The sequence below is a fragment of the Tiliqua scincoides genome, chromosome 2, assembly GCF_035046505.1.
Source record: "Tiliqua scincoides isolate rTilSci1 chromosome 2, rTilSci1.hap2, whole genome shotgun sequence".
NCBI lineage: Eukaryota > Metazoa > Chordata > Lepidosauria > Squamata > Scincidae > Tiliqua > Tiliqua scincoides.
In genome coordinates, this window is record NC_089822.1 from 112378828 (window position 1) to 112394828 (window position 16001).

The 16001-nt window shown below is 43.5% G+C and overlaps 1 protein-coding gene across 1 annotated transcript in view; it reads right to left on the reverse strand.

Annotated features, from left to right (window-relative positions):
* Positions 1-16001, reverse strand: part of ZSWIM4 (zinc finger SWIM-type containing 4) — a 37038-nt gene that overhangs the window by 19997 nt on the left and 1040 nt on the right. Inside the window, exon 2 of the mRNA XM_066616427.1 lies at positions 9531-9732. Within this exon, the coding sequence (XP_066472524.1) occupies positions 9531-9732 (202 nt within the window). The remainder of the gene's footprint in view (positions 1-9530; positions 9733-16001) is intronic.

The window sequence follows — 16001 nt, forward strand, 5'->3', positions numbered from 1 at the left end:
TCAGATGAGTAGATAACAATGTACCCATATTTCAAAAGGGTAGTACGAATGTCACAGCTAACTTCAGAACTATTTAATTCAACTTCAATGACAGACGAGGATGAGACACATAAAGGAAAGGACAATTAAAATATAAAAGGTGTAGAAGAAAATATGAAATCAGATGTAAGCATGGATGCTCAGTGCAGTATCTTTGCTTCCCCTATATCCCCACCCCCCCGATAGTTGGTTTTCTTGACTACGGAAATGCAGTATACCTCATCTATTCAGATTTTAGCAAAACATGTAGTAACTTATTTAAAGAGGGAAGTGTTAATGGACAAGATGAGACTCAAAACTACAAAGGACTTCCATGAAAGCTATCTGAACATACTGAGTTGGTTCTGAAATGCAAGAATAGGCAAACATTTTAGAACACAAAAAACACTTTTACACTAAGAAGGCTTTGAATGCAGAACGCTGTATTGCATATACTGGTTTTCACCTAGAAAAGCTACTTGCTATTGTGTACATCACTGCCTTCTTCAGTGGACAGAAACATCTACAATTAGAGGGGTAAGGAGAAGCTTAAAGGGAAACAAATGGTTGTGCTGGAATGAAAGCGTCTGAGCTAGAGAAATGTAACCAGCCCCTCCGGAGTCAGTCTTGGAGCCTATTTTAATCAATGTTTCTATTCAGTAGGAGTGCATTGACAGGAAATATGCGGATGACAGGAAATTAGGAGTCACTATAAAAACAGAAAAGCATCAGGAAGAGAAACTGAATGACTTCATGGAGCAGAGCAACATAAATGGAATGAAATTCTATAGCACAAAATGTTATGGGAACTACAACTTTTCATAATTGCAGCCAAGGATTCATCTGCTGAAAATAACCAATGAGGAAAGAATTGGGCAGATCTTGCTCAGTCACACAATTACTATGAGGCCTGCAATGCAGTTGCAAATCAGGCAAATGCAATTCCTGGCCTTATGAGGTGGAGCACTGTCAGTAGGTATCGGGAAGCATCAACATGTCAGTACAAGGCACTGGGCAAGATCTCCACTAAAGTGCAGTTTTGGTCATACATGTCAAGGAGATAGCACTCCAGCTAGTACAAGTGCAAAGAGCAGCCCAGCAGCCTAATTACAGGAAGGAGAAAATGGACAAATACAGATTTTTTTTAAAAGAGCTGAAATGAGATTGGCTACAATTCTAAAACCTGTCATCAATAACTTCAATTGGAAACTTAGATATGGGATGGCAGCTGCTTTGTCAGAGGGAAGTGAAACCTTCTACAGGAACATTTCTTTGGTCCCGCTTGCCCAAGTCACCTAAAGTTAGTTGTGGTGATTGTGAAACATATCTGACATTCATACCATGATGAAGCAATAAAAGGGTCATCCTGGTATGCACTGGTGGGAGGGGGGAGAGTTTCAGTGACTTCTTGGTCCTTCCCAGGCTAGGACTGTAGGGAAACATTCAAATCTAATAGATGTGAACTAGAGAGTCCTAAACTATGGGCTATAGTCCTGATCTTGCCAGGTCCCCCAGACTAACACCCCAAGGTTTGCAGTAGAGAGTATGGGAGTGGGAAAAGGAAATAACCTGGAAACAGGAAGGGGACAGAGCCTAGTGGGGTAAAGGGAACATTTAGTGGGCAGCAGAAGGCAAGAGGATGACAACTGACTGGTCAGGGGAAGAGCCTGGCTGTGCAAAATAGCTTCCAAGACTTAACATGATCAACATGGTGATGGAGACTGTAGTAAAAGCCAAGCAAAAAATAGCCCCATCCCCCAATTTTGGCTCCTCAGCCTGGATATCCCTATGAAGGCAGTTAAAACCCACTTCAAGTCAAACCCTTGAGACCTGGAAACTGGGCATAGGAATGAAGTGAGGATTGAGGCAGGTTGGCCTGGTTTGTTAGTTGCATCAGCCACCACAGCTGAGCTTCTCAAAGGGTCAAAGCTTCTACAGCCAAGGCACAAGGGAGGTAGAGCCAAACCAGTGGCAATGCTGCCACCCACCAGTTCAACTGCTCATGTCTCAGCAGGAGGACCCACCCTTATGGTGTACTTGCTCACTCTTCTGGCTGTGGGGTACAAAATCTGACCTAGTCTGTGTGGAGTATTGCAGGACAGAAAATTCTTCTATACTGTATTATAAAAGGAGAGGAAAGTGACTGCTGAAAATGGTACTCAGTGTACTTTAACCTTAGGTCTACCAGGCCCAGACAATGAATGTGAGCTCTCAGACCTGGTTATCTTGCCTTGAATAGATATTGCATTCATTGCATTCTGCTATTAGGCTAGACACCCACCTAGAAAAGGTCAACTCTAGTCTCTCATGGTGGATATTCTTTCGTTTCTGCCTGTATATGACTAAAGGATTTCCTGCTGATGCATGGACCTGCCCTGGTAAGGCCCTTCCCTGGTTGACCTGGGCAGGTGGTGGAACCTGGAAAACAGGCCTCCTCTGTGGTAACTTCCCATTTATGAGGTGCCCTCGCTTGTTCAGCACACCTGGCACCTCTACATGTGGCCTTCTAGCACCAGGTAAAAGTGCTTTCATTCACCCAGGCATTTTAATTCAGTATGTGTGGGGTTTTTTTTGCTTTTTTTAAACTATTTGTTAAAAGTCAAATAAAAAGGATACTATTTTTGATTCGCAACATAGGTAGTAGATTTAAGACCATAAAAAGTATAGTCTGCCCATAGAGTAGTGTTGCAATAAATGGTCACTAATAAATGGTTTTTAAAAGATGATTAGCCCTCAATACAAGAGCAGTAGCAAGTCTAGCAGTAGTAGTCTAGCAGTAGCAAAAAGCTGTAACAGCTAAAGAGCTGCTGCAGTAGCCGCTCGCAGTACTCCCTCTCACTTACTGGGGATTAATACAGAAGAGGTACCAAAAGAATCTTTGACAGCACTGTCTGACTACCATATCTGCAGCAAAACAGTATTTGCTAAAAACTGGCTAGGTACCATTAGGAGGCGGTTTCACCATTCCTCTCGATGTGTACTTTGACTCTGTTGTTCAAGTGATCCAGAACTTCTTTCTTTCATAGAATATTCTCAGATGATGGTATAGTACCATCTGGGTTGTCTGTGCTTAAGGCTAGTGAGAAGATGATCTTGCCTTGAGCATCAGGAAGGGCTAAGCAGAAGGGAACATATGCCAAGTGCCACAAAGCTAGAATGTGGAATTAGGCAGGCCACCAGACTCACTTGGCATGTCCTGGCCTCAAATTGCCAGTTCAACTAGCATGAGTTAGGTGCTATGGCTATGACAGTCATCATTGCCAACCCTCTCTTCCACACTGTACAGCGTTGCCCAACCCAACAGAAAATCCAACTGCCCTGTCCTTTGGCATGCACAGCTGTAAACAACAGATATACCAGCACTAGCAAATTTCATAACTTTATCAAATCATGGAACGTAGGTGCTTATTTACATTACATGCATATCCTGACTTCTATCAACCAATTTGGTTACAGGGGATCTGAAGTTCTATTTCTATTTGGGGGGGTAGGGGTGATATACCAGCCCCTGGCCATCATAATGGCTCTTTCCTGTACTCTCACACCAATATCCTTTTTGAGATTTTGTCCCATTTACCTTAACAGGGCCATACTCAGCTTGAAACTTTTTTGCTGGATCCAGTGGTAAGGCAGCGGCTCTTGTGCTAGAGACTCTTTGTGGGCCATTGCCAAGGAAGCAGACCAAACATTACCATACAGTTACTTCATCTTCCTTCCTTTCATACAACCAAGAGCTCCACTGCCATGGTTTGGAAGAAGCCAGCAAAAGGAAGGAAAGAAGGTCTAAAGCCCTTCCCAGCTTCAGGACTTAATATAGGAACCAGAGCTAAGTTCTAGAATGTATTTCCATGGTTTAGCCTTGGAAGCACATCTCACATCTGAATGCACGATGGGCTTTTCAGGTTCAAGATTATGAGCATATGTGAATCTATTTTAAGAACACAAAACAAAACATAACCCCTAATTAATTCTTATGCAATTGTCATACACCAATACAATACTCCAGGCAAGACATAGCACATTTAGAACACATTCAAGTATGCAGAGTGCTACATATACATTACCCAATAATCCTGCAAGGTAGACCATCTTCATCAAATTGCAGGAGAGCTGGGAGTAAAGGGCTTGCTTAAGACCACATGGCAAATGCATAGCTGAGGTAGAAGTTGAACTGGGGGTGTCCTGGCACATGGCTCCCACTCTGAGCCTCTTCCAGCAGCTCCACACCAAAGTGCTGATTGTCTAACAGTTTTGTAACATTTGCAGCAGTTGTGAGAAATGGCTCCAGAGGCTTAATAGCACATGGCAATTTGTTGGGCTCATGCAGCTTCCAACATCCCCTGAACAGATTGCAGGGAGTTGCAAGGAGGAACTAACAGCGTTGGCCTTTTTTTAGCACCAGCAGCCTTACTGCTAGCACCAGAAAAAGGAATGTAGAATTTGGAACCAGCACCTGAAATGAGACGCACAGGTTTCTTTTCAGACAGAGCCTGTTAGCAGCTAATCTGGAGCACTCTCGTTCCCATTTTGTACTGCCTGTAAATACTTATCTAAAATAGTCCATGCCCACTGAAAGCTAGGTTATGGCTGACAATGAGGGCATTTTCAGCATGAGGGGAGGGAGAAGAGAACCTGTTTAAGGCAACACCTCAATCTTTGACCTTCAGGTCTCAACAACTGAACAACTGTTAAGGCCTCAACAACTGAAATAAAAGTACCAAGTGCTAACGTAAAAAATCTGTGAAGGTATCTTAAGCTCAGTGGCTCAATTCAGTAAGACAATTTGCCAAACCATGGTTTGGTGGTACAGGGTCATGTTGTGGGCTCAGACACTCCCTTTCCCCCCTCTTGGGATTTCCTAACAAACCCATAGTTTGTTGCGACCAGATTGAATGACTATGGTTAGTTTTACTAAAACTACAAGCCAGTTTGCTCAGTCTGCCACAGGAGAGGGGATGAGGACATGCACAAACCCGCAGCATGTTCCCAGTCCTCCAAGCCATGATTTGGAGGACAGGAATGCAATATGTAAGCAGGCTGAACAGCTCAGCTAGTGTATCATACTAAAATCTGCAGGTCTAGCCATCTATAGTACATTTAATAATCCACCTGTTTTTTCATATAGCTAAAAAGGTAGCAAGTTACCTGCTTAAACTATAAAAGGATAACTGCAGGCTAAAGTTAGGCACTGAAAGTGTGGAAGTGTGTACTGTATACTTTTTTTTTTTTTAAACACATCATTGCCAAAGAACTCACCCTGAATACAGCTGCTGTTAATGAAATATAGATACAATTAATATTAATTCTGTTTATACTCAAAGATATTGGAAGCAACACTCAGGGGTCATTCATCTAGCACAGGGGAGGGCAAACATTTTGGCAGGAGGGCCACATCATCTCTCTGATACTGTAGGGGTCCGGGGGGGGGGGAAAGAATTAAGTTTCAAATTTAAATAAATTTACATGAATGAAAACATTAGAGATGGAACTTATATGAATGAATGAATTTTACTGAGCTTATTTATAATACACATGAGAACTATAATACAGGCATGTAGAACCATGTGAGAACTACGAACTGCTTGCCATACACCTCTTAAAGAGTGGAAACATACAGAACTTGTCAGAAACACATGGAGACACAAGTTGTTCAGAGGCAATGGGGGTGTGTGTAAAATAATACCCAGGGTAAAGCAGAAAATACATAGAGAACAGGCCTTGCTGTGACTTTGCTCGCATTTCACATCTGGCAGTCGCGACCAGCAGGTGTGGGCCAGCACGGGCTCCAACAGGCTCCTAGGGGTCAGAGGCTCATTGGAGACTGGGGGCTCCACACAGGCTGGATTGGGAAACCCCGAGGGCCTCAAATGGCTCCTGGGCCGGGGTTTGCCCACCCCCTGACCTAGAACATGAGTATTAAAATGTACACAACTGTTCTCAAAAGAGTTGTGAGCATACCACCCACTATTTGACACAAACATTCTCTCATTTTTTTTTCTATTGGAACATCAAAGTCAAGCATATGCAGGAGTCCATTACCGGCCTCTAATTACCCTTCTCATAAAACAGCAGCTTTTTGTATCAGAGTAACTTGCCCCACAATTTTGCTCAGAGGGTCTCTTCCAACCAACGCCTGTGATGCCACATGGAAGCATTTCAAACGCACACACACCTCACTGATAATGAGCAAACATGTAGGATAAGCCTGAAAAGGAGAATTCCAGAGCCTAGATTCAGACATACTGCAGACCAGACCCCATAAGGCAAGAGGTCACGGAGTCAATCCAGAAGGAGCTACAAATTGACAACAGCAACCAATGCACACAAAGAGATTTGTTCCATATTCCCAACTGACAATATGGACAAAATAGGCAGACACCAATCCAGATCACAAACATGATCCATTCAAATAAACTCCATAAGAGTAAGAGATCTTTTGGCTTCTTGTGTGCTACTTAGAGATCCCTTCATGCTTCCAGATGCAAGGGAAGGGGCCTCTGCCACATATTCTCCATCTTCACCTTCCATCATACTTGGCTATGTGCAAGTACATGATCTGCCATATTCTGACTTCTGAACAGTCTGGCTACAGAGAAGCAGTTGGAACAGCAGGCTGCCAAGAATAGTGTGTGCACTGACCACAGCAATAATCCTCACTAGACTCTAGGACAGCCATTTTCAACCACTGTGCTGTGGCATATTGGTGTGCCACAAGTGGTCCACAGGAATTTGGGGGGGGAAGGTCATTTATTAATAGGGCCAATGGGAGATGCAAGCCCCACTGGCAGCATGGTGTGCCTTGTCAATTGTCAACAACCTGGTGGTGTGACTTGACCATTTTAGTGCCTTGTCTGTGCCGTGAGATGAAAAAGGTTGAAAATTACTGTTCTAGGAGGATGTCAGGGTGCTCCATGAGCTGGTCAAAAGTTTTATTAATGGATCTGTGCACAGATAACTTTATTAAGAATAAGATTAGTTCCTAGCCCAAGGAGCTCACAATCACAAGGGAGACAGGAAGAAGAGGCAGGGTAAACTGAGGAAGAATCCACTCGTTTCATTTACACACACTTATGCTTAGCTACAATAGTTACATGTCCACAAGATGCTTTACAAACACAATGATGGTGTATGTTTTAAGTTGGAACCATTTTTAAATTCAGCTATGTAACATATTTGAGAAAATAGAAAAATAATACCATTAAAATTTACATTGTTCAAGCTTAATAGCTTGAATCATTGAATAGTCTCAATGATTTGGGAGTGCTTTGGAGTCCAATAATTTTCAGATGGGAATCTTAATTTAGGAGTGCTCCACTACAAAAGAAAAACAGCTGACTGAACGGTTAACAGGTTGCCAATGCAGATACATGCACAGATGCAGTTGATTTTAAAAACAAATATGCAAATGAAACCTGAAGTTTTTTTGTTGGGTATGATAGATGAATGTGGAAAAAAGATTTGAAACTTTATTTTTATATATGATAAGTGCGGCTAGAATACTTTATGCACAATATTGGAAAACTACAGACAGTACCAATGGAAGAATGGTGGATGAAGATTATGAACTTTGCAGAAATGGATAAACTGATGACTTTACTTAAAGAGAAATCAACAGAAAATTTTATGAAGAATTGGAAACCAATTTTTGACTTTCTGCATGAAAGAGAGAACAATGAGTTAACGAGTTGCTTGAAGATTAGATTTTAAGGGATAAATAAATTATTCCAGAATAACAATTTGAAGTCGAGTCTTTATCTCTTTAAAGATAAAGAGGTTTTCTTTATCTGTACTTTTAAACTACTTTTAATGTTGTTTTTCTTTACATTTTATTGTGTGTTTTCTTTTTTCTTTTATTATAATAAAGTTAGAAATTTAAAAAGTTGCCAAATGCACTTTCTTTAAAAATGGCAACAGGCAAGTCAGCAGTTTCTACTGCAACAAGGAGAGACAGGAAGCAGAAGTCTCAGGAGACAAAGCTGAGTAGGGATTCCTTCTTCCTTAATACAAGACGGCTCCATCTTGGCCATTTATATAAATATAGTCATACAGTATGGGTATGCAGTTCACTAGGAGCATCAGGAGAATTGTATAAATTTATATGTACACTAATGTAGACTTCTGCAGAGAGGGAGTCCTTTGCTGTTAAGGGAGCACCACTAATAAGTCAACTGATGACATTTTTGTAGAATGAGGTTTTTTTGGGAGGGGGGGCTGCCAGAAGTATCACAGTTCCAAGAGATTATCTGGCTCAGCTAATTGACACATGCCTTTCTTTAACCTAATTTCACAGGCAGTTCATTAGATCTACAACAACTGGTTGGGAATACCCAGTACCTACCAAGAGACTAGAGAATATTCTCTGAGCAGAATGATCAGCAGAATGTGCATATAGGTTTGACAGAGGAGATGCTCACTGCTCACACACAGAATCAGAGACATTTGGCAGCCTGAGAAACTGTTCTTTAAGAAGGAGGATTCCATCCTTCAGAGTTGTGCAAAAACATTGTGGCTGGTAAAAAAGTGAGGGGAGCAATCAGAGAAAAGGGGCAAAGCTTTTAGTTGATAGGAAGGAGCATTATGCAGGAGACAAGAAATTTTCCATGGGCTGCTATTTAAGCCTCCCCTCCCCCACACTGGAGCCGTCTCCTACCCTATGCCCCATCACAGTCTTAAAACACCTCTTCCACGCAAGGAGAGCCCACAGAAAAGTTTTCTACAGCTGCCTTGCAGCTTTGGGGCATCCCACCTCTGGAGTCTCATAGTTAAGGCAGAGGCAGTTTAAAGAACTTCCACAAGATCTTGTTTGGACAGGCATTGGGTGGATTGAGAATGGAGCAATTTGTAAAATATGTGGTACAGGCGGGCCCCATATCCACGGATCTGATATCCATGCCCATTCCGTTACCTTAGTTTTTCTGTTTTAGCTATGGAGTGCTGGTGTTTCTTCTTTAAACCAGCTATTCTTGCTGAACTCAAGAGTGACATGCAGGCAACCAGCCTGCATTCCAGAGGGAGCCAAACTGAATGTTAACAGAAAGCGCTTCCTGTTAACATTCAGTTATTCTCCTGTTTGTAACGTGCAGGCTGGTTGCCAGTGGTAGCACACAAAAACTGAGGTAATGGAATGGGCGCAGGGGCTACTAACAGTATTTGCATAGCGCTCCCATATCTGCAATTTCTGTATCCATGGGGGGGGGGGAAGGGACTGAACTCTTGCAGATACCGGGAACCTAATGTATTTTTAGATAGTTGTTAGCCCTACCATCCAGGCTTTGCAGTTTAGGACATTACAAATCACAAGAGACATTTCATGCCCCACTGACTACGTAACAATAGCCAGGACCCTTCCTCCTCTCCATTCTGTATGTCCTTTCAACAGTACATAAGCACAGTTTGTCACCAGTTTATCTCCGCCATAAATGAGTCCAAGATAACCGTTAATGCCGTTACCCCTAATACACGGGGCAAGATTCATTCAAAACAAATGCTTCTAATCTAGTTAAGTCACTTACCTACTTGCAGGACCCGGTCAACGGCACCCGACTGCAATAAATTCAGGCCACGATTAAAGGGGACGCGCGAGTCTCGCTCGCCTTCAGGGGGGTGGTAACCTAGGGATGAATACATGCATATCTCCCGCTCACTCCGTGGGAAGGACCAAAACACAATACGCTTCTGCACAGGTTCAGGGACACGGGAGAAGCGTTCTTCCACCTGTTAAGAGAGGAGGAAGACAAAGATTGTGGTTAGAGTTTTAGGCATTCTGGGTGAGGCTAGTAGGAGCAAGGAACCTCCGTCTGACCTGGAAGTGGGTCTATAAGCCCTAAAAATAGCCTGTGGAGTCCTTGAAATGGCACGGGTTTGGGGTGAAATGGTAGCATCCCTGATTTTCATGCACTTTTTTTTGTTTCAAAGGAATTTAAACATGGATCCCACTATCTGCTGGCATTTGCAGTTAAGTCAAATCTGCAGATGCCTGACCTGCAGATACCACAGTCCACTGTATAAAGAGTCAATAAGCAACAAAATCCCAACACAAAGTCAGTATGCCTATCAAGACAGACAAGGTACAGATCCCAAATCCATCTTGGAACTTATTTTTAAAAAATTCAAACATGGACCACTTTTGAAGACATTTATTTTGCACTGCTCTACCATTACAAACTTGGATGTAATGTCAGTTTCATTCTTCTCACCAGTTAGGGAATTCTGGTCCCCAAAATGTCTGCTTTGTATCAACTGCTACTCTCAGGTGCTAAAAGTTTAAAAGCCTAGGAAAATAAAAATGATTTCATTATATCTCTGGTTCCTTTTGCTGCTATTTAAATGCTATCATTTTTGGATGTTATTATCTTGGATGTTATCATTCTTAATAGAATCATTGCAAGCCACATCACTACAATACAGAAAGACAAGATAAACCAGCATAAATGAAAATTTCTCCCAAGCCCTGGTCTTCTCTAGACAGGCCAGCTGGGGTCCTGCACCAAAAATACACAGACTCCATTTTCCAAGCCTCGACAGTAGCCACACAATACCGAGACACCCAGTAGTGAGATGAGAAAAGACTTCCTATGTACTGTCACATTTTTACATGTCAGAGTACAACTAAACAAACATTTCGCATTCCTAAGCACCAGCATCAAGTCAAGTTTGTGGGTGACTAGGTGCTTGGAATTTCACCCACCCACCCCCACAGCTTTCTGTACTGCAACAAGGCCCCAAGTCATGTACTAGAATTCTTGAGCCCTGCCTCCAGTTGGGAGGGAGAGGAAGAGAAAGAGAAAGAGCCTGAATAGAACAAGAATATGCGAAGCCACAAGACTGTGGCAGGCTGAGAAAAGAATGCAAATAGCTATCCCAGCCTTATGGCTTCCAAGTACCATCCAGTGTAAACTGGAGGGCCTAGAGTCAACATCATGGCTAATTAGCAGTCTGTAGCTCAGAAAGAGGAAAGGACTTTTCAGCAAAAGCTGATCTGGATTCCTCATTGTCCTGCCAGCCTCCTTCAGTAGCAGCAACATCCACACCTCAAGAGACAGGCAAGTTGCTCCCACACAGAGAGGGAGAGACAGAGAGTTGAGCTTGGCACTCCTACCCACTTTGGAGAGAGAGCCTGCCTAGAGAGTTTCCTTCCTTCATGCAGATTTGTTTAGTAGTTTACTGTATTTTTTTTAAATTTATCCCACCTTTCCCATGCCAAAGCAAATGCCCAGGGCAGTTAGTTTGTGTGAAATGTATCTGTTCCCTAACCCAGGCCTCATTTGCATTAAGGAAAATGCATATCAGAGATCTCCCCCTTATCTCACAGTACCATGGGAGACTCTCACAGTACCATGAGAACAGCCAAGGACCACCCAAGTCCACCAAAAGTAGGGTAGGGAGGAGAGGATGTTTGTGCCGCTACTTCTATATTGCTCCTCTTCTCCCTGGATTCAGAAGTGCTTGAAACATTTGGCATCAGGTTTGCCAGTAAGCCTGCACAGTCATGAGCGCACGTGCCAGCAAAAGCTTGGTGTGTAAGAAGGGTATGGGGAGGGAGGGAATAAAGCTTTAAAAAAAGACTGGAGGAAAGACCCAAAAGGTAGGCTGAAAAAGGAGAAGAGTAAGAGATGCAGCATGATTCAGATGGATTCAGATACCTGTGGGGAACAGAGTCGTGTGATACAAGGAAGGAAAAGATGGGACAGCTGGGGGAACAAGATGCAGAGAATGAAGAATGCCATAGTGTGCCAAGAGAGAGGACGTAACTAAAAAGTGGAGCTGCAAGCAAGTAAATGGGTGAGAGGGTACACAGAGAGAGAAGAGCATGTACTGCAACAGGCAGAAAATAAGCTGTAAAAGATAGTAAGAATAAAGTTATAAAAAGATGCAGCTCTGCAAATTGAGATATTTTCCGTATATTTCCCTTTCCATAGTCGACCTTGCCTACATGACAACTCATACCCAAGAGCCACAGGGCGGATTTTAGTCCCAGCGGAACTGATCTCTCACTTCCCAGTGGTAGAGTCTGCAGATATTCTACACACCCTTCATTCTCCTAATACACAGAAGGCAAGTACACAAATTCCAGGGTACCATACAATCAGCTCAGCCAACAGGTGCCAGAAATTTCACCACTCGCTGTATTCAAGAGAGCCGAGTGCATCATGATAACAATACTGTACATTTAACTTCTCAGTCTGGACACCAAACAAATTGGTCTGTCCCTACTATACCGGATAGCTGGCTGCAGCCCAAAAGCAAGAGGATTTCTCTCCTTCAGCAGGAATGGTAGCAACCCAGCCTTGACACACAGGGGATCAAGGAGGCTCCTACTGTTACAGAGGCTTCCTTCCCATCAAGAGGAATCAATACCGCTTCTGATACACAGCTCCATTGCTTAACAGGGTCATGGTCATGTATTGCGCCTTGCTTATTTCTGTCCCTTCCTTTTCTACAACTAATGTTAATAAGCAGCAGACACACTGGAGGAGGAGTTTCCATCCACATCCAGTAGTAGATTGTTTGGAACTCTTTCATCTTTCTTCTTCCCACTGCCCCCACCAAAAAACTGAAAATGAATACAGATTAATCTCTCTCTCTCTCTCTCATCCTACTCAACAGTTACCTCCCACATCATAAACCCAGTGTCAGTCATCAAGAGGCAATTGTGTTTCAGGTGCAATCAAATGGTCTGATTCTGCAATACTGCAAGTGTTGTTGCTTCCTACATTACATTCATAAGGATGATTTAATCACAACCTGAGCAAGACTGGGATTCCCTTGGCTCTCAAGGCACACTCCATCTCCATGTGTTCAGTCATCTTGACCACTGTACTTACACATTCTTTAGCCATCACACCCCTCCCCCACTGCTCTTCCAGGACTCCAGTTTTCAGATCTTAATTCAAAACTCTCCCCCACAAGCAAGCTCTCCCCCATCAACACCTCATTTTCTCAGTCCCATCACAATTCTCTTTCACATCCTTCCTGTGTCAAGAACAGCCTCTCTGGGTAGCATGCTTTCTTCCAATCCCTTTCAAAGCCCTTCTTTCACAGAACCTTCCTACAGCCTACAGACATTCACTTAGGATTTCTATCAGTCATGAACTTCAGTCTCTTCTGTGCTAGCGACTGCTAGGCAGAACCCCTCCCCCCCATTCCAGCTATTATTTAATCAATCTCTGATCTTTTGTGTTGCATAGTCTAAGACTGCAATTCTATGTACACTTTCCTGGGAGTAAGCCTTATTGAATATAGTGAAATTTACTTCTGAGTAAACATGTATAAGATGGTCTTCTAAGCCTAGAAAAAGGAAGCACAGTGCCTCAGTATTCTGCAGTGCCACCCAACTGCTGACACAGAGTTCTTAAATACAGTAATAGCAAAAGCAGAAAAAGAAAGAGAAGGCACATAAAACTTTAACTGTACTTTAGGACAAGACCAATACTTCTGGGCATCTCAGGCAAAACAAATCCCAAAGGAGGAGGGGTTGTGTTCCACTCATATGGCGGTCCAAACCACTGGGGGGAAAGCGCAACTCTAATTCATTTCAGTTAGGCTTCCAGGGAATGCCTTCCAGTGGATTGTGCCATGGGGACAAGACCCGTCACTCACACTTTCCTGAGGCCTGGACTGCACTCAGAACTCCCTACCTAATACAAGCTGCTTCACTTTACCTTACAGTAAGATAGTGGCAGCTAGTGCATGGTTCTGTTTGCATTTCCATCAACAAGGCTACCAACAGAAGCAGGCTCAGGGAGAAGGGCTTTTAGCAGCCTTAGAAGAACACCACATCATACAGCCCAAGTAGGGCAGAAATATATTAAGGCAAAAGTGATAACACATTATTCCTCTCTCAGTCCAGAACGTAGGGGATGCAGGATAGAGATGGAAGAGGTAACCAAACAGTGCTGAAAACAGAGCCATGAAACTACAAGAGAGAGGACCAGATAACTCTGCCTCCATTCCTGGCATGTGAGTACTGCAGATATTCAACTTGGCTGCAACCCTGAACACAGACACACTGCTTAAATCCAGAGTGGGATTTATGCAGTTTAACTGTGCATGAGGCTGCAGACCTGAGCACCAAGGTCTCACTGAGGTGATAAACCCATATCTGGGCTGTGCCATTTCAGACTCCAAGTGCAGACTCACATGACAATGTTCTTTCATACAAAAACATTACACACACACACACACACAAAGAGAGAGAGAGAGAGATGTCAGGGAGAAGACTGAGCCAGGGGTCTTCTTTCCAACATGTTCTGCATACGAATAAGTTTTTATACTCAGTAGTGCAAGCCCTCATCTGCACTTTCAACTGGTACAAATTTACCACCTCAGTGACAATGTGGACTAAACATACACCAGACAAGACACAGGCACATTTGTGGGCCACAGTCACAAGCCTGCCAGTCTCCAGCAAAAGCCACTGTGCTGACAATGCCAACTCATTTAGCCGAACTGGGATGTGGTACTAGGTTAAAACCCAATTTTTCTACAGGGCTAGTTCCTCAAACTGCTACTGAGCTTTAAGAGTTGCCTCTGACTCAGTATGAATCTACACTGTTGCAAAATAAGCATTTTTCTGCCAAATGAGAAGTTATGGCAGCAGCCACAGGCCATATCCCATTTTTTTCTTTTCACTTTTTTTAATAGACCCATTCAGTTTAGCACAGCGAAGCTCTCATACCTCAAGGTCCAAAGTGTAGTGCAGGATATAAATGGAGCCCATCTATACCCACCCTGAGTTCAGGTGTTGCAGCAGGTGTACTTTTATACAAGACATTCTCATCTATGTGGTTTGGACCATCAGAGGAGCAAGATTCAAGGCTACCAAGAGAAACTTTAAAAGCAGATCATTACACTTACAACCCTAAAGCAGAAAACTTCACATCCTTGCAAGATAAGTAAAAAGATGCTCTTTTCCAGTCTTGAGTTCTTTTGCAGTCTCCCCCATTTCAGGCAGGCAGGCGCTTGGACTTGAAAGTTTCACTCACTGAGTCGTTTGACAAGTTTCCCAGCCCAACACCAAAATTAAGCCCTGTTGTCTCCCTGCATGCAAGTGCATTTGCTTACAAGGAATTCTCACTCTGTGGGAAGCAGTCCAGTTTTGATCTCCAAGAATCAGAGGCGAGCAAGACTCCAACTTCATGGGAGGGAAGATGTATAGAAGAGCATATCTAGCAAGCTTGACCTCCTCCTCCCCATCATAATTCAGTATCACTCCCCCACCTTCTTCTGGGCTTTGCCCAGACTAGCCCTAGCTCTCTCTGCTCCTTCAGGTGTACCCAGTTTTCTATCTAGCCATTGGACTAGAACAGCTTAGTACAGAAAGAAACGACTAGGAAAATTTGCAAGGGGAGGGGGAAAAAGAGCCACAAGAAAAGCAGCACGATGGAGTGTGCTGTATAATGAAGCACAAATGGAGAAGTAAATTCACATCCCCCCCCCCCACTGGATCCTGGAAAGAGTGACTAGGAACCCAGACAGGATCAAACCAAAAGTCAAGGGGGGGCAACATTTTTTAAAGAAGAACGTATCCATCAATCATCTGACAATCAGCAAGCCAGTAGGCAGGGTGCAGGGTCTTGAGAGGATCCAGAAAATAGCAGACAGTCTGGGAAGAACTGGAGAAGACCAGGAAGAGTCCAAGAAGAGAGGCTAGGCAAGAACCACCATCTCCAGACTGCCATCCCCATCCCCACAGGACTCACACTCCACCACAGCCAAACCAGTTTAGAGGAAATCCCCTAATAAAAGACTAAAAGCCTGAACAGGCCAGAGCGGAGGAGAGGATGCTCTATGACTCAAGTGCATGCAAGGTTAAGCATGAAAGGCAAGCTGATATCCGGGGGGCGGGGGGGAGAGAGAAAAAAATCTGACCCCACAAGGCAGGAAGAATGGGGTTAGCCACAAAAGACGATTACCAGGAGGAGAGAACAGGTAGAGGAGGGAGCAGGGCATAGAAAGACAGGCTGGGCCAGCAGGCTTTGTCT